Source organism: Meriones unguiculatus, chromosome 3 (assembly GCF_030254825.1).
Source record: "Meriones unguiculatus strain TT.TT164.6M chromosome 3, Bangor_MerUng_6.1, whole genome shotgun sequence".
NCBI classification, from domain to species: Eukaryota; Metazoa; Chordata; class Mammalia; order Rodentia; family Muridae; genus Meriones; species Meriones unguiculatus.
The window spans coordinates 130,779,602-130,806,557 of record NC_083351.1 but is presented as its reverse complement, the minus strand read 5'-3'; the positions used below and the strand labels follow the sequence as shown (position 1 = coordinate 130,806,557).

Sequence of the window (26,956 nt, the reverse complement as noted above, 5' to 3'; positions counted from 1 at the left end):
TTGGTCTTTATCTTTAACCACTAAGTATTTATTTTATTTTATTTTATTTTATTTTTTTATCAGTTACATTTTATTAACTCTGTATCCCAGCCGTGTCCCGATCCCTCATTCCCTCCTAGTCCCTCCCTTTCTCATCTCCACCGTGCCCCTTTCCAAGTCCACTGATAGGGGGGACCTCCTCCCCATTCATCTGATCCTGTTTTATCAGGTATCTTCAGGACTGGCTGCAAAGCCCTCCTCTGTGGCCTAACAGGACTGCTCCTCCCTTCGGGGGTGGGGAGACCAAAGAGCCAGTCATTGAGTTCCTGTTAGAAATAGTCCCTGTTCCCCTCACTTTGGGAAACCAATTGGTTACTGAGCTACCACAGGCTACATCTGAGTGGAGGTTCTAGGTTATATCCATACATGTTCCTTGGTTGAATGTCAGTCTCAGAAAAGACCCTGTGCCCAGATATATTTGGTGCTTGTGGAGCTCCTATCCTTTCCCCATCAGACTAACTCCCCTTAAGGGGAGTTAGCCAAGATGAAAAGCTCAAGCGATACACAAGATGAAAAACTCAAGCGATAACACATGCTGGAGAGGTTGTGGAGAAAGGGGAACCCTCCTCCACTGCTGGTGGGAATGTAAACGGGTACAACCACTCTGGAAAGCTATCTGGCGCTTTCTAAGACAAATAGGAATAGTGCTTCCTCCAGACCCAGCTATACCACTGCTAGGTATATACCCAAAGTTTGTTCAAGTACACAAAAAGGACACTTGCTCAACCATGTTTATAGCAGCTCTATTTGTAATAGCCAGAACCTGGAAACAACCCAGATGTCCATCAACGGTGGAATGGTTACAGAAATTGTGGTATTTTTATACAATGGAATACTACTCAGCAATCAAAAAGGAGGAAATCATGAAATTTACAGGCAAATGGTGGGATCTAGAAAAGATCATTCTGAGTGAAATATCCCAGAAAGAGAAAGACAAACATGGGATATACTCACTTATGATAAACATAATGAAATCTATACACTTATGCAAGTCTTATAAAACAGATTTGAGCACGATGTTGAAAGAGAACTACAAGAGGTCAAAAGTTCATATTCCTTCTCCTAACTTCAGTATGTCTATTGATTATATTCAGATTTGAGTATTATAATTTGGATTTTCTAGGTACAGGAGAAAAATAGACCATTGCATATCATCATTTGTCCCTGAAGAAGCATATTGCAATTAATGAAGTCTAAGCTGAGCACAAAACCTATGACAGCTAATACTGTTTCTCTGTCAACTTGTCTAGAATAAACAAGGAGACAGGTCTCTGCGAATGTCCATAATGCAATTTATAGGTTAACTTAACCAATATGTACCGAATTACCATCTCATGGAATAGAGCAGTGGTTCTCACACTTCCTAATGCTGTAACCCTTTAATACATTTCCTCATGTTGTAGTGACCACCAACCATGAAATTACTTTTGTTAAGTATAACTTTGCTACTGTTACACTGTTTTCTGGTGGTCTTAGGCAATCCCTGTGAACAATGCCTTAGACACACACACATACAAACACACACATACGCACACACACACACAAAAGGGGGTCTCAACCAACAAGTTTAGAACAGCTGGGAGAAAATGAACCAGCTGAGGTGCCTATTTAACACATCAAAGCAGACTTAGTCACCAGGATCTCTGCATCCCTAAGTCCATACCTGTTACAAGGCATGGCTACCATTTCCCCCTCCACCAACTCTCAGCTGCTCTTCCCTATACAATCAAGCCATTTTGAATACCTGGTCCTTTAGTTTAGTCTCCTGACGTGTGTCTTAGTCTTGGTAGGCAGCTGCTTTTCCCCTCTCCCCTCTCTTGGCTCAGGATCATGTCCACTCTGGACTCTCCCAGAAGTCCCTGTCTCTACCTATGTTCCTTTTAATCTACATTAAACCTTCTCCTCCATCATATCTAGCAATATGAATGCCCTCTCCTTTTTTTATCATTCAAATGCCAGCATCTGATTGTCAGAACATGGTCCATGAGTGAAGCTGTGTAAACAGATTTTTCAGACCTTGTGAGAAAACTTCAAATAAACAAGACAAGAATCATGTAATTTCTGTTCCTTCTTAACAAGAGTTGTTCGTGGAATGTGTTTTCATGCCTCTCCCAGGTGTAATACTAGAAGCAGCTTTTACTTAAGAATACCCATCGTTTTACCCAATAGTATTCAGAATTATGTCTCCAAGCAGCACTTGCCCTCCCAACTGTATACGGTTCAAATTCATGTGATCTTTGTTCATATTACTTTGCTTAACCCTCAAGAATACCCTCAGAATATAAATTGTCTGATGCACTGAATAAAGTTATCTATTGCATGAGACTTTAATCCAACTCGGTTTTAGGCTCTACTCTCCCAGGTTGACCTGGCCAACCAGAGTTGTAACATTTCATAACTATATTTTCTGGCTGTGCTGCAACATAACCAACTGCCCTCTACTCTTGGCTCTGTGCATTGTCCAACATAATGGACTATAGTCCCTTGAATTATAAGCCAAAACAAAGCCTTCCTCTTTGAAGTTAATTCTTGTCAAGTACTTGACCAAAGCAATACCCAAAGCAACTAATATCCAAATATTTTTATGAAACCACATGAGAGGAAACAAATTGCAGTCCTTTTTCTATCTTTGCAGATTCCAATTTATCTGACTGGCTTCACCATGACAGCCCATACCACCAAGAGAAAGCTATGAGGGAATTCTGCTTGAAGCAATAAGGAAAGCCAAAATTGGGCACTTTAGAAAGGATAGGTTAAAAACAGGATGGCACAGCTGACACCTAGCCAAAGACCCTTCCAAGGAATGTGACTTGGGTTAAATACAACTAGAAAGTCTCAGAAGAAGAGAGTTTGTCATAAACATCCATCAAATCAACCACAGAAATCAAACAGGAAATAAAGTAATCAAAGCAATGACAGTCCAAATTAACGATATAGAGACTGTCATAACTAAAACCTGGGTAATATACTGTTGGTAGAAATAATCATCATCAACAACAACGGTAGCTAAAGCTATAAAGGCTCAACAAAGTTTGCCAGTGGCTTCATTTTGTCCTTTGTACAAATGTGTGCTTTTAATTCCATTGCATTTTTTCCCATTAACGTTGAAAGATGCTAATCATAGGATGAGAAATAAAAAAGTTGAGGCAGGAGCCTTTTTTTGTTCATAAACATTATAATTAAGTATTCAAATCATTGTGTGACACAAGCCTCCCTGAAGCCTTGAAATGTGGTACATTACCAACTTGACTGTCACACTTAAGGAGGCTGCATACCTAAGATTCTGAGGTATACAGTCAGCCAACCTGGAATATAGTGAGACCCAGTCTTTAAGGAAAAACAAAACAAAACAAAAAAAAAACAACTAATACATTAAAAAAAATGGGCATCCTGCCAGGCATCAGCATACCTGGAGATCCCTAGGAGGACATTATCTTGCCGGATACCATCTTACCAGGAGAGAGTAAGGACACCATCATGCTAGACATCATCACACTGGAAGAGACACAGGAGGATACCATCCTGCCAGAGGAAACTGAGGAGGACACCATCATGCCAGAAGAGACCAAGGCGTACTCCATTCTGCCAGACACCGTCATGCTTTAGGATACTGAGAGTGACACCATCTTGACAGACACCATCACAATAGAAGAGACCAAGGAGGACACCATCATACTGGAAAAGACCAAGGAGTACTCCATCTTGGCAGATACCATCATGCTGAAATAGAGCGAGGAGGACACCATCATGCCAGACAACATCACACCAGGAGAGATACAGGACGACATCATTATGCCAGAATCCATCGCACCAGTATAGATTGAGGAGGACACCATCGTGCCAGACTCCATAACACTGAAAGAGACCGAGGAGGACACCATCATGACAGACACCATCATGCTGGAGGTTACTAGGAAAGACACCATCTTGCCAGACATCATCACACCGGAAGATACCGAGAGGGACATGATCTTGCCAGACACCAAAACACCAAAAGGCACTGAGGACAAAACCATCATGACAGACTCCATCACACCAGAACAGACTGAAGAGGATACCATTTTGTCAGTATCCATCATGCAGGATGAGCACAAGAAAGACACTATCTTGCCAGACACCATCACACTAGAAGAGACCAAGGACAACATCTTGCTAGAAAACATCACACCAGAAGAGACTGAGGAGGACACCTGCTTGTGAGACACCATCATACCAGAAGAGAACAAGGAGGATACCATCTTGTCAGACTCTATCACACAAGAAGAAACCCAGGAGGGCACCATCATGCCAGACAAAATCATGCCAGAGGATGCTGTGAAAGACACCATCTTGTTAGACACCATCACACCTGAAGATTCCAAGGGGGACACAATCTTGCCAGACACCAAAACACCAAAAGACACTGAGGATGACACCATCATGCCAGACAACATCACACTGAAAGAGACCTAAGAGGACACCATATTGCTGGAAGACACCAAAGAGTCTTCCATCCTGTCAGACACAGGTTGCCTGAAGAGACCGAGGAGGACACCATCTTGACAGTCTCCATCGCACAGGAAGAGATCAAGGAGAACACTTTTGCCAGACAACATCATAAGAGACCAAGAAGGACACCATCCAGCCATACACCATCACACTGGAAGAGACTGAGGACAACAACATCTTGCCATACAACATCATACCAGAGGAGGCCAAGGAGAACACCATCATGCCAGACACCATCATACTGCAAGTTACTGTGAAAGATACCATCCTGCAAGACACCATCACACCAGAAGATACAAAGGGGGATGTTATCTTGACAGAAACCAAAACACCAAAAGGCACTGAGGACAAAACCATCATGCCAGACTCCATCACACCAGAGCAGACTGAAGAGAACACCATCTTGACAGTCTCCCTCATGCAGGAAGAGACCAAGAAGGACACTATTTTGCCAGACAATTTCATATGGGAAGAGACTGGGGAAGATACCATCTAGCCATACAACATCACACTGAAAGAAACTGAGAAGAAAACCATCTTGCCAGACTACATCATACTGGAAGAGATCGAGGAGGACAACATCATGCCAGACAACATCACATTTGAAGAGACTTAAAAAGACTCCATCATGCCAGGAGAGACAAAGGAGGACACCATATTGCTGGATGAGACCGAAGAGTACTCCATCCTGCTAGACACCAGATTGCCTAAAGAGACTGAAGAGGACAGCAGCATGCCAGAATCCATGACACCAAAACAGACTGAGGAGGATAACATCTTGATGGTCTCCATCACACAGGAAGAGATGAAGGAGGACACTAATTTGCCAGACAACTTCATATAGGAAGAGACCGAGGAGGACACCATCTACCCATACAACATCACACCGGAAGAGAGAAGAACACCATCTTGTAAAATAACATCACCCCAGAAGAAATGGGGGACACATTTCTGCGAGAAACCATCATACATGAAGAGATCGAGGAGGACACCACCTTGTTAGCTACTATCACAGTGTAAGAGATGGTGGAGGACACCATCTTACCAGACACCATCACACAAGAAGAGACTGAGGAGGACACGGTCATGCCAAAAGAGACCGAGGAGGACACCATCTTGTCAGACATCATCACACTGAGAAAGAGAGAGTAGGACACCAGCATGGGAGACACCATCACACCATAAGAGAAAGAGGCATTCAGATTTACAGATTCCAACATACCAGAAGACACTGAGGGAGACAAAATCTTACCAGACACCATCACATCAGAATAGACTGGTGAGGACACCATCATGCCAGAAAAGACCAAGGAGTACTCCATCATGCCAGACACCATAATGACAGAGGACACTGAGAACGACAGCATCTTCCCAACACCATCACACCACAAGGGACCTAGGAGGACACCATTATGCCAGAAGCAACTGAGGAGGACACCATCATGCCAGAAGGGACCAAGGAAGACACCATATTGACAGACTCATTCACACTGGGAGAGAGATAGGAGGACATTATCATTCCAGACTCTATTACAATAGAAGAGACGAAGAATGAAACCATCTTGTTAGATACCATCACACTGTAAGAGATGAAGGAGGACATCATCTTAGCAGACACCATTACACCAGAAGAGACTGAGGAGGACATCATCTAGCCAGAAAACATCACAGTGGAAGCGACCTAGGACGACTCCATTGTGGCATCTCAGTTAAAGTCCTCTGGCATAATCAAGTGTTCCTGATGACACCATTACCATGACACCATCACATGGGAAAACCAAGGAGGACAATATTTTGCCATACAGCATCACACTGGAAGAGACTGAGGATGACATCATCATGCCAGCTGAGATCGAGGACATCATCATGCCAGAAGAGACCAAGGAGTACTCCATCCTGCAAGATGCCAGCCTGCTGGAAGAGAATGAGGAGGACACCATCTTCCCAGACAACATTACACGGGAAGAGACTGAGAAGGACACTATCATGCCAGAAATCATCTAACTGGAAGAGACTGAGGAGGACCACATGTTGCCAGACACCATCAAAACGGAAGAGACTGAGGCAGGCACCATCATGCCAGTAGAGAAATAGGAGTACTCCAGCCTGCCAGACAACAGGATGCCTGAAGAGACCAAGGAGAATATTATATTGCCACACACCATCACACCAGAAGAGAGTGAGGAGTACACCAACTTGCCAGACACCAGAATGCTGCAAGAGACCATGGAGGACACCATCTTGCCAGAAACCATCCTACTGGAAGAGACCAAAAAGGACACCACCTTGCTGGACATCAGCATGCCAGAAGAGACACTATTTTGCCAGACACTATCACAGCGGAAGAGACCGAGAATGACACCAAGAAAGAAACTATTACAGTGTAAGAGATTGAGGAGGATACCATCCTGCCAGACAATATCACACCAGAAGATACTGAGGAGGACATCATCATGCTGGAAGAGACTGAGGTATACTCCATCCTGCCAGACCCCAGCATGGCAGAAGAGACTGTGGAGGACATCATCTTTCCAGACTCCATCATACTGGAAGAGACTAAAGACGACAACACATGCCAAAGTACATCGTCCTGGAAGAGAATAAGGAGGAAACCAACATGCCTAAACAGAAGGAAGAAGACACAATAATGCTGGAAGAGACAGAGAAATACATATTCTGCCAGACACCAGCATGCTGAAGGAGAACAAGGAGGACACCATCTTGCCAGACACCATCACACCAGAAGAGACTGAGGAAGACACTTCCAGAACAGATATGCTGAAAGTGAATGAGGAGGACACCATCTTGCAACACACCATAACACTGAGGAGACCAAGGAGGACACCATTATGTTGGAAGAGAAAAAGGAGTACCCTATCCTATTCACCTGTGTGCCACAGGAGACCAAGGTGGACCCAATCTTGCCAAAAATCATCAAATGGGTTAGGAAGAGGAGGACACCATAATACAAGAAGATACCAAGAAGAACTCCATCCTGCCATACACCATTCTCCCGGAAGAGACAGAGGAGGACATCGTCTTACCAGATACTCATACCTGAAGAGATTGAGGAGACCATCATCATGCCAGACAACATCACACTGAAGGCAACCAAGGAAACACCATCATGCCAGAAGAGACTGAGTAGGACAACATCATGTGAGACTACTTCACACCAGAAGAGATCAAGGAGGGCACCTTCTTTCTAAACCCCATCACCATGGAAGAGACTAAGGAGGACACCATCTTGCCAGAAGAGACAATGAGTACTCCATCTAGTAAGCTGCTCCATACAGCAGCTTACTAGAAAACACCAAGGAGGACCCCGCCTTGCCAGACAACATCAACAAGGAGAGAAAGAGGAGGTTACCATCGGGCTAGAAGACATGGAGGAGTACACCATCAGGCCGCAAGAGACCAAGGAATACTCCATCTAGCCAGATATCAGACTGCTGGAAGGAAGCAAGGAACACAATCTTGCCAGACACCATCACCCCCAAAGATCCCTAGGAGGACACCATCTTGTCGGGAGAGAAGAATGAGTACTGCATCCTTCCAGACACCAGCCTGCTAAAGGAGACTGAAAAAGACACCATCTTGCCAGACACCATCACACTGGAAGAGACTAAGGAGAAAAACATCATACCAGACAACATCACACTGGAAGAGACCTAGGAGGACACATCATGCCAGAAGAGATCGAGGAGGACACAATTATGCCTGAAGGGACCAAGGAATACTTTCTTCCTCCTGTGAGCCACTCGCCTGCTGGAAGAGACCAAGGAGGACACCAACTTGCCAGACACCATCAAACCAGAAGAGACTGAGGCAGGCGTCATCAGGCCAGAAGAGAATGAGGAATACTCCATCCTGCCAGACAACAGGATGCCTGAAGAAAAGAAGGAGAACACGGTCTTGCTAGACACCATCACACTGGAAAGCATGAGGAATACACCATCTTGCCAGACACCAGAATGCTGCAAGAGACCGTGTAGGACACCATCTTGTCAGAAACTATCATACTGGAAGAAACCAAAGAGGACACCACCTTGCTGGACATCAGCATGCTAGAAGAGACCAAAAAGGACACTATTTTACCAGACACTATCACAGCAAAAGAGACGGAGAATGACACCAAGAAAGAGAATGAGGAGGTTACCACCCTGCCAGACAACATCACACCAGAAGATACTGAGGAGGACACCATCATGCTGGAAGAGACTGAGGTGTACTCCATCCTGCCAGACCACAGCATGACAGAAGAGACCGTAGAGGACATCATCTTTCCAGACTCCATCATACTGGAAGAGACTAAAGACGACAACACATGCCAAAGTACATCGTTCTGGAAGAGAATAAGGAGGACTCCATCATGCCTAAACAGAAGGAGGAAGACAGAATAATGCTGGAAGAGACAGAGAAATACATATTCTGCCAGACACCAGCATGCTGAAGGAGAACAAGGAGTACACAATCTTGCCAGACATCAGAATGCTGCAATAGACTTTGGAGGACACCATCTTGCCAGAAACCTTCATACTGGAAGAGACCAAAGAGGACACTGCCTTGCTGGACATCAGCGTACCAGAAGAGACCAAGGAGGACACTATTTTGCCAGACAATATCACAGTGGAAGAGACATAGGGAGACATGGAGGAAGAAATCATTCCACTGGAACAGACTGCGGAAGATACCATCCTGCCAGACAATATCACACCAGAAGATACAGAGGAGGACACCATCATGCTGGAAGAGACTGAGGAGAAAACCATCATGCCAGACAACATCACACTGGAAGAGACTTGGGAGGATACATCATGATAGAAGATATCACGGAGGACACCTTTATGCCTGAAGAGAACAAGAAGTACTTTCTTCCTACTTTCAGCCACTAGCATGCCGGAAGAGACTGAGGAGGACCCCATCTTGCGAGAAACCACCAAACAAGAAGAGACTGAGGCAGGTACCATCAGGCCAGAAGAGAATGAGGAGTACTCCATCCTGCCAGATATCAGGATGCCTGAAAAGACCGAGAACACTGTCTTGCCAGACACCATCACACCAGAAGAGAGTGAGGAGTACACCATCTTGCCAGAAATCAGAAAGATGCAATAGACCATGTAGGACACCATCTTGCCAAAAACCATCATATAGGAAGAGACCAAAGAGGACTCCGCCTTGCTGGACATCAGCATGCTAGAAGAGAACAAGTAGGACACTATTATGCCAGACACTATCGCACTTGAAGAGACAGAGAAGGACACTGAGGAAGAAATCATTACAGTGGAACAGACTGAGGAAGATACCATCCTGCCAGACAATATCACACCAGAGGTTATTGAGGGGGACATCATCATGCTGGAAGAGACTGAGGAGTACTCCATTTTGCCAGACCCCAGCATGCCAGAAGAGATCGTGGAGGACATCATCTTTCCATAATGCAACACACCGGAAGAGACAGGGGAAAACACCTTCTTGCCAGACACGATCAACTGGAAGAGACTAAAGAGGACAACACATGCCAAAGAACATCAACCTGGAAGAGATTAAGGAGGACTCCATCATGCCTGAAGAGACTGAGGAAGACAAAATAATGATGGAAGAGACAAAGGAATACTCCATTCTGTCAGACACAAGCATGCTGGAGGAGAACGAGAAGGACACCATCTTGCCAGACACCATCATACTGAAGAGACTAAGGAGGAACCAATCAGGCTAGACAATATCACATGGGAAAAGACCCGAGGAGGATTCCATCATGCTGGCAGAGAAAAAAGACTATTCTATCCTGCTCACCTGCTTGCCAGAGGAGACCAAGGTGGACCCCATCTTGCCAATAACCATTAAACAGGAGAGGAATAGGAGGACACCATCATACCAGAAGAAACCAAGGATTACTCCATCCTGCCAGACAAGAGCGTGCCAGAAGAGACCATGGAGGACATCATCTTTCCAGACTGCATAACACAGGAAGAGACAGGGGATGACCCCATCTTGCCAGACACCGTCAAACCGGAAAAGACCTTGGAAGACATCACCTTTCCAGACTACATCACACCAAAAGAGACAGGGGAGGATACCATCTTGCCAGACACCATCACACTGGAAGAGATTAAACAGGAGAACACATGCCAAAGAACATCAACCTGGAAGAGATTGAGGAGGATTCTTTCATGCCTGCAGAGACCCAGGAAGACACAATAATGCTGGAAGAGACAGAGCAATACTCAATTCTGCCAGACACAAGCATGCTGGAGGAGAACAAGGAGGACACCATCTTGCCAGACACCATAACACTGAAGACACTGAGGAGGACCCAATCATGCCAGACAACATCACATGGGAAGAGACGAGGAGGACACCATCTTGCCAGACGCCATAACACTGAAGAGACTGAGGACGACCCAATCATGCCAGACAACAACACATGGGAAGAGACTGAGGAGGACACCATCATGCTGGAAGAGAAAAAGGAGTACTCCATCTTGCTCACCCGCTTGTAAGAAGAGACCAAGGTGGACCCCATCTATCCAAAAACCATCTAGCAGGATAGGAAGAGGAGGACACCATCATACCAGAAGATAACTCCATGCTGCCAGACACCATCCTCCTGGAAGAGACAGAGGAGGACACCCTCTTGCCAGACACTTACACTTGAAGAGAATGAGCATACCATCATCATGCCAGACAATATCACACTGGAGGCAACCAAGGAAACACCATCTTGCCAGAAGAGACTAAGGAGGACACCATCATGCCAGACTACATCACGTCGGAAGAAATCGAGGAGGCCACCTTCTTCTTACAAACCATTACTATGAAAGAGACCGAGGAGGACACCATCTTGCCAGAAGAGACAATGAGTACTCCATCCTGCCAGACAGCAGCTTGCTATAAAAGACCAAGGTGAACCCCGCCATGACAGACAACATCAATAAGGAGAGAAAGAGGAGGATACCATAATGCCAGAAGACAATGGAGGAGAATGGAGGAGAACACCATCATGCTGGAAGAAACCAAGGAGTACCCCATCTTGCCAGACATCAGACTGCTGGAACAAAGCAAGGAGGACACCATCTTGCCAGACATCATCACCCTGGAAGAACCCTAGGAGGACACCATATTTTCGGGAGAGAAGGAATACTCCATCCTTCCAGACAGCAGCCTACTAAAGGAGACCTAGGAAGAAACCATCTTGCCAGACACCATCACAGTGGATGAGACTGAGTAGAACAACTTCATACCAGACAACATCACACTGGAAGAGACCTAGGAGGGACACATCACGCCAGAATAGATGGAGGAGGACACCCTTACAATTGAAGAGACCAAAGAGTACTTTCTTCCTCCTGTCAGCCACTAGCCTGCTTGAAGAGACCGAGGAGGACCCCATCTTGCCAGACACCATCAAAGCAGAAGAGACTGAAGCAGGCAGCATCATGCCAGAAGAGACAGAGGAGTACTCCAACCTGCCAGACAACAGGATGCCTAAAGAGACCAAGGAGAACACTGTCTTGCCAGACACCATCACACCAGAAGACAGTAAGGAGTACACCATCTTGCCAGACACCAGAATGGTGCAATAAACCATGCAGTACACCATCTTGCCAGAAATCATCATACTGGAAGAGACAGAAGAGGACACCACCTTGCTGGACATCAGCATGCTAGAGGAGACCAAGGAGGACACTATTTTGCCAGACACTGTCACACTGGAAGAGACCGAGGATGACACCGAGGAAGAAACCATTACAGTGGAAGAGACAGAGGAAGATACCATCCTGCCAGTCAATATCACACCTGAAGATACCTAGGAGTTCACCATCATGCTGGAAGAGAAAAGGGAGTAATCTATCCTGCTCACCACCTTGCCAGGAAGACCAAGCTCGACCCCATCTTGCAAAAAACCATCAAGCGTGATAGGAAGGACACCATCATACCAGACACCGAGGAGTACTCCATCCTGCCAGACAACATCCTCCTGGAAGACACAGAGGAGGACACCCTCTTGCCAGACACTCACACCTGAAGAGAGTAAAGAGACCATCATCATGCCAGACAATATCACACTGGAAGCAACCAAGGAAACACCATCTGGCCAGAAGCGACTGAGGAGAACACCATCATGCCAGACTACATCACACTAGAAGAGATCGAGAAGGCCACTTTCTTGCTATACACCATCATGATGGAAGAGACCAAGGAGAACAGCAGCTTGCCAGAAGAGACAATGAGTACTCCATCCTGCCAGACAGCAGCTTGCTAGAAAAGACCAAGGAGGACGCCGCCTTGCCAGACAACATCAACAAGGAGAGAAAGAGGAAGATATCATCATGCCAGAAGACACAGAAGAGGACACCATCATGCCAGAAGAGATCAAGGAGTACTCCATCCTGCCAGACACCATACTCCTGGAAGAGACTGAGGAGTACACCATCTTGCCAGAAGAGACAATGCGTACTCCATCCTGCAAGAGAGCAGCTTGCTAGAAAAGTCCAAGGAGGACCCTGCCTTGCCAGATAACATCAGCAAGGAGAGAAAGAGGAGGATATAGTCATGCTAGATGTCGCGGAGTAGGACACCATCATGCTGGAAGAGACCAAGTAGTACCCTATCTTGCCAGACATCAGCCTGTTGGAACGAAGCAAGGAGGATACCATTTTCCAGACATCATCACCCTGGAAGATACCTAGGAGGACACCATCTTGTAGGAAGAGAGGAAGGAGTTCTGCATCCTTCCAGACACCAGCCTGCTAAGGGAGACCGAGGAAGACAATATCTTACTAGACACCATCACACTGGAAGAGACTGAGGAGAAAAACATCATACCAGACAACATCACACTGGAAGAGACCTAGGAGGTCACATCATGCCAGAAGAAATCGACATGACACCCTTATGATTGAAGAGACCAAGGAGTACTTTCTTCCTCCTGTCAGCTACTAGCCTGCTTGAAGAGCCCGAGGAGGACCCCATCTTGCAAGACCCCATCAAACCTGAAAAGACTGAAGCAGGCACCATCATGCCAGAAGAGCCCTAGGAGTACTCCATCCTGCCAGAAAACAGGATGCCTGAATAGAACAAGGAGAACATTGTCTTGCCAGACACCATCACAACCGAAAGATTGAGGAGTACATCATCTTGCCAAACACCAGAATGCTGCAATAGACCATGGAGGATACCGTCTTGCCAGAAACCATCATACTGGAAGAGACTGGAGAGGACACCGCCTTGCTGGACATCAGCATGCTAGAAGAAACTGTGGAGGCAATATTTTGCCAGACACTATCACACTGGAAGAGACAGAGGATGACACTGAGGAAGAAACCATTACAGTGGAAGAGACTGAGGAATATCATACCAGAAGATACCGAGGAAGACACAGTAATGCTGGAAGAGACAGAGGAATACTACATTCTGTCAGACACCAGGATGCTGGAGGAGAAAGAGGAGGACATCATCTTGCCAGACACCATCACACTGAAGACGCTGAGGAGGACATGGTCTTGGTAGACACCATCACAGTGGAAGATATTGAGGAGGATACCATCTTGCCAGATACTTCACACCAGAAATTATGGAGGAAGCCACCATCATCTGGAAGAGAACGAGGAAGAAACCGCATGCTGGGAGAGACCTAGGAGGACACCACCATGCCAGAAGAGACCAAGGAGTACTCCATCCTGCCAGACACCATCATGCTGGAAGATACTGAAAATGACACCATCTTGCCAGATACCCTAACACCATGATGCCTGAAGGTACCATTGAAAACACCATCATGCTGGAAGTTACCGAAGAGTACTCCATCCTTCCAGACACCTGCATGATGTAAAAGACCAAGGAGAATACCGTCTTGCCAGAAACCATCACACTTGGAGAGCCCAAGGAGGACTTCCTCTTCCTAGATACCATCACACCTTAAGAGACTGGAAAGGACACTTTCATGCTAGACACCAGCATGCTGGAAGATATTGAGGAGGACACCATCTTGCTAGACACCATCAAAGTGAAAGGGACTGAGGAAGACACCATCATGCCACACAACATAACACTGGAAGAAACTGAGGAGGACACCATCATACCAAAAGAGACCAAGGAGGACATTATCATGCCAGAAGAGACTTAGGAGCACTCCATCTTGCCAGACATTAGCTTGCTTGTAGAGTCCAAGGAGGACCCCATCCTGACAGGTTGACAGGAAGACACCATCATCCCAGAAGAGACCAATATTAGACAATATTAGAGACCTAGGAGGACACCATCATTTGAGACTCCATCACACCGGTTGAGACTGGGGAGCGCAGGATATTAACAGACACTGTCACACCAGAAAAGACCAAGAAGAGCAACATATTGTCAGACACCATCACACAGGAAGAGACTGAGGAGGACATCATCATGCCTGAATAGACCTAAGAGTACTTCATCCTGCCAGATACCAGCATGCCGGAAGATTCTGAGAACACCACCTTGCCTGACACCATTACACCAGAAGACACATAGGAGGAAACCATCTTGCTAGACACCATCACAGTGTAGGAGACTGAGGAGGACACCATTTTGCCATACACCATTACACCCGAAGAGATGGTGGAGGATACCTTCTTCCCAGAAACCATCATAGGGGAAGAGACCAAGCAGGACTACTTCCTGATAGACACCTGCAAGCTGGAACCCACTGAGGAGGACACCATCTTGCCAGACACCATCACACTGAAAGAGATATAGGAAGACACCATCATGCCAGAAGATATCAAGGAGTACTCCATCATGCCAGAAGAGGCTGAAGAGTATTCCATCCTCCCAGATACTTGCATGCCCAATGAGACTAAAGAGGACACCATCTTTTCAAACACCTTCACTCCCAAAGAGACTGAGGTGGATACCATCATACCATACAACATCACACTGGAAGAGACCTAGGAAGACACCATCATCCCAGAAGAGACCAAGGAGTACTCCATCCTGCCCGCTTTCATGAAGAGACCAAGTAGAGTTCCATTTTGCCAGACTCCATCACACTGGAAGAGACCTAGGAAGACACCATCATCCCAGAAGAGACCAAGGAGTACTCCATTTTTTCAGCTTTCATAAAAAGACCAAGTAAGGTCCCATCTTGCCAGACTCCATCACGATGGGAGAGATCTAGGAGGATACCATCATGCCGGAAGACACCAAGGAGGACAGTAACTTGGCAGACACCATCTCACTGCAAGAGACAGAAGAGGATACCATCTTGCTAAACACCATCACACTGGAAGAGACAGAGGAGGACACCATCTTGCCGGGTATCATCACACAGTAATAGTCTGAGGAGGACACCATCATGTGAGAATAGAAGAAGGAGTACCCTATCGTTTCAGACACCAATATGCAGGAAGACTTTGTCTGAGGAGGACACTACATTGCCCAACACCATCACATTGGACACACATTGGAGGACACCATCTTGCCAGACACCATTACAGTGGCAGAGAATGAAGAGCACACCATCTAGCTGAAAACATCACATTGGTGGATAAAATCCCACCAGAAGGGACCCAGAAGTTCACCATCATGCCGGAAGACACCGAGGAAGACAGTAACTTGGCCGACATCATCACATTGGAAGACACAGAAGAGGATACCATCTTGCTAAACTCCATCACACTGGAAGAGACAGAGGAGGATACCATCTTTCCAGACACCATCACACCAGGAGAGAAGAGGAGGATGCCATCATGTCAGAAGAGACCAAGAAGGACATTATCATGCTGGAAGAGACCAATGAGTACTCCATGCTTGTGTCTGGTAGGATGGACCCCATCTTACCAGACACCATCACACTGGGTCAGAGAGAAGACGTTGCCATTATGTCAGACTCCATCACACCATAAGAGAATGTGGAGGACAGCATCTTTCCAGACTCCATCACAAGGAATTATCTGCACAGGACACCATTTTATAACAATTAAAGTAAAACCCCTAGATATTAAGTAATGAAATTAAGTAATGTCAGCTGATTAGCAGCTGGCACATGTGAAAGAACAATAAGCCAAGCCATGTGCCCCAAAAGTGTATAAAAATGCAGCCGAAGACTACACAAGTACAGCAGGGTACACTCATGATGAGAAATCTAATAGACCGCCAATAACTAGCCTATTCCCAAATGGCTGTTTGAAAATCCCAGACTAGCTTAACACACCAGCCCTGAAAGGACCACCTTATCAGACCGGCCCTGGGAGGCACCTCCCAAGTAACTGCAGCTTCCTTCGCAACTGAGGCCTGGCTGGAGCAGAGAAGCCCCCGAGGCCCTTAAGTCATCTGAAGATGCTTCTGAGATCCACCTGTAACTGCGAAGTTCCAGGACCAAGAAGACATGCGACACCAGAGACAAAAGTGTCCAAGCCGATACCTGTGGCCAGGTTGTATTCCCCATAAGATGTATAATGTGCTATGCAATTCTTAGATATCTGTGTGATTTGTGTGATTAGAGCAGCATTCAAAAATCATTCTGGTGTTGGCTTTTATCAATACATTGCCGACCTTTGTGGTGTCTCAGTTAAAGTCTTATGGCATAATCAAGCACTCTTGACAGTTGGAGCACTTGGCTAGACAAAAATTTGGCCAATGTGTTAATATAACCTGCCTCTTTATTATTATTATTATTATTAGTAGTAGTAGTAGTAGTAGTAGTAGTAGTAGCAGTAAAACAAATGAGACGTTGGTTCGCCAAAAAAATTGAAAGAAAAGCTAATAAATTGGTTGAAAAAAATTATTTTAAACCCACCAAATTCAAAAGTAGTCTGATATGTGCAATAGAAAAATAATTAACTACTTGTATAGCCTCACCACAGTGATTGGAAATGAAAAGGTTAATTAGGAGAATGAAAGGAAAAGAAATTACCCCAGGCATAGGTTGGCCACCTTCAACTGAGGAAGAACAGAAATGGAAGGAAGTGGCTCAAAGGACTCAGGATAGGATAGGGATGAAACCCACAGCACTAAAAGTACCTTAGGTTGATCCCCTAATAATAAATCCCATTAATGAACAGGCACCTAAGGTAGAGAATCCAGCAATATTAGTTAACACAGTGCAAGATATTGATGAAGATAGATTAATGGGCAAAAGGCTAGAAGGACTGGCAGTAGCTACTCTAGTCCAACTCTGGATTGGTTCCATCATTTCTGGTGGAAACCACTACTAAACATACTTCCACATTGAAAAAGGTAGTTGGTCACCTCAACCTCTTTTCTCCTAGCATTCCTTTCTCTCCAGAGACAGGAACAGAATCAGGAAATAGACTACAAACTCACACTGAAATAGAGATAAGGGAGTACAGACCATTCACTCCACAGGAACTGTTGAATTAAGGAGGGAATAAGCCCAAAATGGCATGAAAGATGCCATTTATATCGTAAGTCTTTGGGAAAAATGTGAGGACACAGTTATGTTACATGAGAGAGAAATGCACAAAATAAGAAATACAATAGAGAATTCTTCCATCTCTGCTGCACTTGAACACTGTCTAGATATATCATGAGGAGACACTCACCCACTATTAGATTGGATAAACACGGCATGGAGACTTGCCTTTCCTAACCTAGATCTAACACAGTTTGAGTCAGGATGTAAAAGGCACACCTACCAAGAAGCTATAAACTTATGTAGAAAACAAGGAGTATTATATTTTCTATGTAATGAAAGTCTTACAATACAAGCAGCATCCTTTATTCTCCAGTTTAAAAAGATGATTAGTAAGGGAGCACCAAGTCACTTAAAAATGAGCTTGGCTGGAACATTACAAAATGTCCAGACTATAGCAGAAGCTGAAATTTATTTTAAGAACTTAGAAAATTAGATACAGAAAAGGCAGTTAGCTTTCAAGCAAATAAAAAACCACAGAAAAAAAACTGACCTCCCACAGACCATTCAAAAATTTAACCAGAATAAAACCATTTGGATTAGGGAACAGGAATAGCTTGCCAATATGACTCTTAATAGAGAAAACTAAACCAGGACCATTTAATAGGGTGGTCGGGAGACAAATATATGCTTGGGGAAACAGCCATCCTAAACCAATACAAAATACCAAAAATATATATCCAAGACCTAACTTCCAGCCTAAAAAGCCTTTTTTTTTAGCCAAAGGCCCTCGGACCCTGGGAAGCTAAGGGATCCAAGAAGGAAGGGACAAAGCAACCACAATTCTGCATAGGGAAGCAAAAAATATACACCTATGGTGTGTATACCCATTAATAAAAGATAAATTAATACCAATAAAATGGCTACTAGATACTGGAAGTGATATATCAATTATATATGTATATATATATATATATATATATATATATTCCAAGATACTTTTAAAACAGAAAAATATATTAATATACAAGGAGCAAATTCAATAAATAAGGTACCTCTTGTTAATATTCTTTACAAGTATATGATAAGGAATTTAAGATAGAAATAGCAAGTTTGCAGCTCCACAGAATGTATTAGGAAGTAAACAGGCATTTTCCAAACTTTCTAAATTACAAAACAATTAAAAACATGCTTGTAATTTAGCAGAAGTGTAAATAGACCCAGTACATTTACCAAAAATTAAACCTTCCTTTACCAAACAATGTCCTATTAAGAGAGGAATTAAAGAAATAACTGTAGTTATTAAGGACCTACTTAAAGAAAAATTATAGCAAAACCTCAATCATTTAATTGTAATTCTTCAGTATGGGGAGTTGTTAAACCAAATAGCAAATGGATTATAGAAGAATCAATGAAATTATCCCTAAAATGCCAGGAAACTTGCCAGATGTAGAGGACATATTCTTACAGATAAGACAGGCCGCACCCAAATGGCTAGCAGCTGCGGACTTGTCAGATATGTTCTTTGGAATCCCACTGCACCCAGACAGCCAACAGATAACGACTTTCTCTTGGCAAGGGCAGCAATATAAATTTTTAAGATTACCACATGGTTATCTCAATAGTCCAGTAATAGCCCATAACACTTTACAATTAACAATACAAGATTTTAAGGATTCAAAGGCAACTATTTCAACATATATAGATGATATTATTATTTTTGGACAGGAAAAAGAGGAAGGTACAAAATACATTAGAGAGGCTAATTCCACATCTTAGAGATCAGGGATGGACTACTAATAAGGATAAAATTCAAGCAGTAGCACAAGAGGTTAAATGTTTAGGAGTCCACTGGTCAACAGACAGATGAAAAATACCAAAAGAAGTGATAAATGAATTAGAAACACTCAAGGTACCTATAAATAAGAGAGAAGTACAACACCTAATAGGATTGTTTGGCTATTGGAGACAGCATATGCCATATTTACAAGTAATTGTACAAACATTGTGTACAATAACAAGAAAGCACAAGACTTTATGTGGACCAAAGTAGAGGAAGATGCAGTGAAGTTAATATTAGAGTATATTAAACAATACCAGGCTCTGACATATATACAGGAAAATGATGAAGTTATTATTGATATATTATGTATTTATGGATATGGTAATTGGAACATCTTTGCAAAAAATAAAAATATGCTAAGGCCAATTGGATTTCATACCAAAAACTCCCCATGGTCAGAAAACAAATATTGGCTGTTTGAAAAAACGATCTGGACCTTATATGATGCTATAAGAACAGTGCAATCTCTGTTAAGACAGAGCTCAGTGAGATTCTGAACACCAATACCCTTGCTATACTGGGGAAAGGCACTGCGAGAGGTATGGGCTGGTCTACCCATGGAAGGAAAGGTACTACAATGGAAATAGTTCCTGTCGGAATTCCTTCGGGTCGTACCCCTGTATGCAAAGGGGATGGCGTCAAAGATGTTGGAGTCGATATTAAACACCAACAGCCCCATGACTCCAGAAGGCATGACCTTCCCAAACATCTCCCCTCCTCAAAAACAGATGCCAATGGGGCAATGGGGTACAGAGGAATACTCCCCAACTCTGGTTAATGCCTGGTTCATGGATGGTTCATCAACCACCATGAACACCAAAACGCACTGGAAAGCAGCAGCCTACAGACCAGGGGATGGCATGGTTATATTCAAACAAGGCACAGAAAAATCAGTGCAAAATGTAGGTGTCATAGCAGAATTATTAGCTGCCAGACAATCTCTTAAAGAAAAACAAAAATACCTGTATATATTTACAGACTCCTGGTGTGTAACTAATGGAATAGCTCTTTGGTCAGGAAAATGGAAACTAGCCGGATGGAAGGGAGGAGGTAAAGATATCTTGTCTGAAGAAGCATGGATAGAATTAGATGAGATAGCCAAACAAGGAAAGATTAGAGTAACACATGTAAATGCACATACAAAGAAACAAGATGAGAATTCCACAAATAATGAAATAGTAGATAAATTTTCCAAGTGTATTGGAGGTTATTAAGTTAAAACCATCATGGGAAATGAGAGAAAATAGGGATGGAAAGATTAAATTAAAACGAAATTGGGAAATACAAAGGCCATACATACAGGATATACCTATAAGTAGAGAAGAAATTCTACATTTACATAGAAGCCTAGGACATATAGGACAACATGCCATGGAGCAATGGTTTAGGCAGAGAAATCTTAAGACAAATAGAACAGATATTAAATGGGCATTACAGCAATGCAAACACTGTACAGCATCAGAAAAGAGATTTAGACACAATTATAGAAGAATTGTAGGTCACAAACTACATTTAAATAAGATAGCACAAACTGACTATATTGGACCATTGTCAAATTAAAAAAAAATATGCATGTACAATGGTGGAGATATGTACAGGATTGGGACTAGCAAGAGCATCACCACATCCAGATCAACAAGGTGCAATTTTGACAATATTAACATGGTGTGTACCATGCTAGGAACACCAGATGTAATACAATCAGATCAAGGAACACACTTTCCAGGTAAAGTCAGCCAAAGAATAGCTAAACAACTTGACATACAATGGGATTTCCATAAGGCATATACCCCAACAGCTGCAGGAGCCATTGAAAGATTTAGTGGCCTGTTAGAAGTCAAAGTATTAGAGCAAAATCCTCCATTAGAGAAAGCCTTAAAACTAGCATGTATAGAATGATATAATAGACCCAGATTAAATAGACAGAGACCATTAGTAGAAGCAAGACAAATGAATATAATGCTAGATTACCCTACATTAGAAGATAAAATACTAATTAGGCCATATAATTGCATTTTCGGGAATCCAAGGGATAAAAGAATATCCAAAGCAGAAATCATTGCATAGGGCCCAGGAAATAACATTTGGATTATGCAAGGTAAAGGAGACTTAAGGTTCCAAACATTGGAGGACATATCATTTGTACAAAATTGGCATAATAACTTTAATAATATTCTTAATTGTATGCCTATTTGTTTTATATGTAGTAATCTCCATTATAGATATATGCTTTGGACATAAATTTTGCAACTTGATTTATACATACAAAAAAGAGAATTCTTCAGTTACTTCTTCTGTAATTAAATGGGCAAACCCAACAACATGTTGGATAGATTATATATATTCTAATAATTATTATAGGTATCTCCATATCACAGACAGTAAAAGGCAATATTTCATTAAAAACTACAACTGCAGAAACCAATTCAATAACAGTCCTAGTGATACCAAATAATATATATGTAGTGCCCTTAATACCAGAATATTATGAAAGTAATAGATTGTTTAATGTAATTAAAAACAGATTTCAAAATTTTTCGCATAAATATGCAACTTGTAGAGAACTCCAATTGTATGAAGTTTGTGAACAATATAGAATAGCTATTAAACATGTGCATAATATAAAATATTTTATCTTGGATTTGCCATATAATGCCACTAGTCTAGATGAGAATAATCCATTAAAGTGCCATGGCATTGAATTATGGGTAAATGAGACTAGCCATAAGCCAATATTATATAGCACCCATTGGAGAACATACTCAAATATACAAACTACTAATATAAAGGTCAATAATAAATATAGAACTATTAATATCCAAAGGCCAAAGATATTTGATGAGGTTTCTGATACTTTTACCTGTGGATTGGGTATGAATGCCACCTTTGCCAGATTAATATATAAGACATTTTTTACACAGTCTTATAATATAATAGGATACCAATGTAATGAAACAACAGGTGAAATGTACGAGCCTGATTATGATGATTATGATTCTGCTAATGTAACTGTTACAGATTCTACAATTGCTACAATTGCGACAACTGCTTATTTTCCAAATTTCCCATCTGAATTTTTTTTCAACCCAACCTAATAATTAAAGGTATGCCACATATACCTAAACCTTGGGGAAATAGATGTCCAAAATCATTAATAAATTTGTTAATTTCATTAAATGTTTCAAAATTTAATATATTATGTGTAGTAGATTCCCCAAACCTCCCATGGTTTCATAATATAACACCAGTAGATTATATAGACCTTTGAAAAATTACAATCAAATTACATAGATGAATATAATAGGACAATTTTTAACTATTACCCCAACTTTGAAACTAAAGAAACAATAACTTGGGAGGATTGTTTCCACCTAGGCCCAAACACACATGTATAACAACATATAACAATGTATAAAATGGAAGAAACAAGATTAACAGTATCAACAATGACAGATACAGTACAGAATATCTGTGTGATTTGTGTGATTAAAGCAGCATTAAAAAAGCATTCTGGCTTTGGCTATTATCAATACCTTGCCACCCTTTATGGCATCTCGGTTAAAGTCCTCCAGCATAATCAAGTGCTCCTGACATTACCAGACACCATCACACTGGAAAAACCTAGGAGGACATCATTTTGCAAGACAACACCATACCAGAAGAGACTGAAGAGGACACCATCTTGCCATACAACATCATACTAAAAGAGACTGAGGAGGCCACAATCCTGCCAGTAGAGACCAAGGAAGACAACATCATGCTGGAAGAGAACGAGGAGGACACCACCTTGCCAGATTCCATCACACAGAAAGAGACTGAGGAGGACACCATGTTGCTTGACACCATCATACCGGCAGAGACGGAGGAGGACAGCATCATGCCAGACACCATTATGTTGGAGGTTACTAAGAATGACACCATCTTGCCAAACACCATCACTCCGGGATATACAGAGGAGGATACCATCTTTTTAGGTAACATCACACCATCACACCTTAAGAAATAGAGGAGGATACCTGATCTTTCCAGACACCAGCCTGCCAGAAGAGCCCGAGGAGAACACCATCTTGCCAGACACCATCCCACTGGAAGAGACCGAGGAGTACTCCATCCGGCCAGACACCTGCATGTAGGAAGAAACCGAGGAAGACACCATCTTACCAGACACCATCACACTGGAAGAGACTGAAGAGGACACCATGTTGCTTGACACCATCATACTGGCAGAGACAGAGGAGGACACTATCATGCCAGACACCATTATGTTGGAGGTTACTAAGAATGACAGCATCTTGCCAGACACCATCACTCCGGGAAATACAGAGGAGGACACCATCTTTTTAGATACCATCACACCATCACACCATAAGAAATAGAGGAGGATACCTGATCTTTCCAGACACCAGCCTGCCAGAAGAGCCCGAGGAGAACACCATCTTGCCAGACACCATCCCACTGGAAGAGACCGAGGAGTACTCCATCCGGCCAGACACCTGCATGTAGGAAGAAACCGAGGAAGACACCATCTTACCAGACACCATCACACTGGAAGAGACAGTAGAGGGCACCAACATGCCCGAAAACATCACATTGTAAGAGACCAAAGAGGACACCATCATGACAGAAGAGACCAAGGATTACTCCTTCCTGCCAGAATCCAGCTCGCTGGAAGAGAACAATGAGGACCCCATCTTGTCAGACGCCATCACACCTGGAGTGACTGAGAAGGACATCATCATACCAGAAGAGACCATCATACCTGGATAGCCTTTGGACGCTGGCACATCTTCCCCCGCAACTGTTATCAATGCTGGAAGCAGGTGAAGACAAACATGAACTACCTCAGACTCTGTGTGCTGCTGCCTGCCACCTCCTAAGATAAGGCTCCCCTCATATAAACACATGATTCCAATGAAAAGGGACAAGGGAGTCACCCTCATCACCAGGTGAGTTCATTTACTTCACTTCATTATATCCACTTTTCCTTCTGTCCTTTGTGACTAATGATAAATTGCCCACTTATGGCACACCTGTGAACTTAACAACCTGTCACTTCAGAAAGACCAATCCCATAGAAATCCCAGAAATGTGACCTCAGGCTTTTTCAGCTATAAGTGAAGTGTATACATACAATGATAAAGCAGGGAGAGGAGCAGCTGTGGCATGGGCATAGGCAGCAGTTTGCTTAGAGACCAGTAGGGCACTTTGGTGCCATGTGGCCAGCACAATAATTGTTAAGTGCTTCAAAGTCACTAAGAGTCTCCTACCTGTGTCTTTGGGTTTTGAAGTCCTGAAGGCTCAGCTCTGTGACTTGTGGGCCATGGGTTGGAGGTCAGACTGGATGAGATTTGGAAAGCCCCTCGGGGAAACCAGGCCAGATGTCCAGGAGCAAGTGTAGTCATGAGATCCACCCCAGGGCAGATCTGTCCAGGTAAAATTCCAGGCCAGGAGCGGCTGTCTTTCTACTGGGTCTTGAAGCTCAGAGGTGAAAGGCTGAGATGCAGAGGTGCTCTAAAGCTCTCTGTGGCACACTAATCCCATGCTCTCTCCCCCATCTTGCATAAACATCACAGATTTCCCTTTGGGTAGTGATTGTCTTTTGCTCCCTGTTTCTTGACAGGGATCATGATGTTTTCCAACTGCCCCAAGATGGGTTCCCAGGTTGAGAATGAGACCTACAAGCAGCCTGAATCTTTTAGAAGGAATCTTTTAGAGGGCAGCATCCTGCCATCCTTTTGCAAGGGCCCCGCACCCACACACATGCCAAAGTCATCACAGGTTACATTGCTTGAGTCCTCAGACCAAACTCAGAACAAAGTCTGGAAAAATGGCAACCTTGGAGTGACTCCAAAGTCAGTTGTGCCCTCTCCTGACACCAATTCTACCCTCTAGTTACTCAACTCTTGCATAACTATGCTTGCTCCGTCAAGGCAACCATTCACATTGGATCCCACATTCACCACCACATGCCACACAGTGAGGGTGTGATAGGTGTCCTGACAAGTCTAACTAAAGACTCTATGTTGGAGGAGAAACCTGCTGTATCCCTGCCTCATGGCAGCCTCAAGCCTCTACCTTTTGTATGCACTCAGCTGGACAGATCTTAAGGCTGCTTCCATTTCTTCAAGTGTCTTCACTTAGCATATTCTTGAACAGTTTCTCCCTAGAGTATGTCAACAACTATCACAGCATGAGAAACACAGAATTCTGTGTGACTGACAGGTATGTTCCATCCATCCTGGTGTCTCCCTGAATTTGAATGCAGGACTTTTGTCATTGTCTGGCATTGTCATCCTACTGGGATAGCCTCTATATTCAACAGCATGTCCCCATAATGTACTTTCACTTTGGAAACACATTAGTTTTTCTCATCTGCTCTGTCCTCTGAGTGACTCTTAGCTCATAACATGCACATTTAATATGGCAGATGGAGGTGTTTCATTTTGCAGAATTTGGAAAACGAAGGTATGTACACCATACAATAGATGTATACCCAGGGTTTCAGTGGGCAACTGCTTTAATTTCTGAACACGCTGAGTGTGTAATTACACATTTATTGGAAATAATGTAATTCTGGGGATACCTTCACAATTGAAGACTGATAACACATCTACATATGTATCTAGTAAGATAAAGCAATTCTTTTGCAATTAATCAAGTCTAAGCTGAGCACAAAACCTATGACAGCTAATACTGTTTCTCTGTCAACTTGTCTAGAATAAACAAGGAGACAGATCTCTGCGAATAATGCAATTTATAGGTTAACTTAACCAAAATGTACCGAATTACCATCTCATGGGATAGAGCAGTGGTTCTCACCCTTCCTAATGTTGTATCCCTTTAATACATTTCCTCATGCTGTAGTTACCACCAACCATGAAATTACTTTTGTTAAGTATAACTTTGCTACTGTTACACTGTTTTCTGGTGGTCTTAGGCAACCCCTGTGAACAATGCCTTAGACACACACACACACACACACACACACACATACACACACACACGGAAAGGGGTCTCAACCAACAAGTTTAGAACAGCTGGGAGAAATTGAACCAGTTGAGGTGCCTATTTAACACATGAAAGCAGACTTGGTCACCAGGATCTCTGCATCCCTAAGTCCATACCTGTTACAAGGCATGGCTACCATTTCCCCCTCCCCCAACTCTCAGCTGCTCTTCCCTATACAATCAAGCCATTTTGGATACCTGGTTCTTTAGTTTAGTCTCTTGACCAGTGTC

At 43.3% G+C, this 26,956-nt stretch overlaps 1 protein-coding gene and 1 non-coding gene across 2 annotated transcripts; both read left to right on the top strand.

Annotated features, from left to right (window-relative positions):
• Positions 1–3,190: 3,190 nt before the first annotated feature.
• On the top strand, positions 3,191–3,290 carry LOC132653423 (small nucleolar RNA U13). Its single transcript, XR_009591163.1, has one exon. It is a non-coding gene; the product is annotated as a small nucleolar RNA U13 (small nucleolar RNA).
• A 2,260-nt stretch (positions 3,291–5,550) lies between these two features.
• LOC132652869 (uncharacterized) lies at positions 5,551–6,531 on the top strand. Its single transcript, XM_060378803.1, has 2 exons — positions 5,551–5,675; positions 6,261–6,531. The coding sequence occupies exons 1-2, from the start codon at positions 5,551–5,553 to the stop codon at positions 6,529–6,531; spliced, it is 396 nt and encodes a 131-aa protein (XP_060234786.1).
• Positions 6,532–26,956: the final 20,425 nt, after the last annotated feature.

Bases quoted from the DNA above. Each gene is read 5' to 3' on its own strand.
- LOC132652869 (XM_060378803.1), top strand. From the start codon at position 5,551: ATGGTGGAGGACACCATCTTACCAGACACCATCACACAAGAAGAGACT. The intron at 5,676-6,260 runs GTAGGACACCAG...GGCATAATCAAG, and splicing joins ATCACACTGAGAAAGAGAGA to TGTTCCTGATGACACCATTA.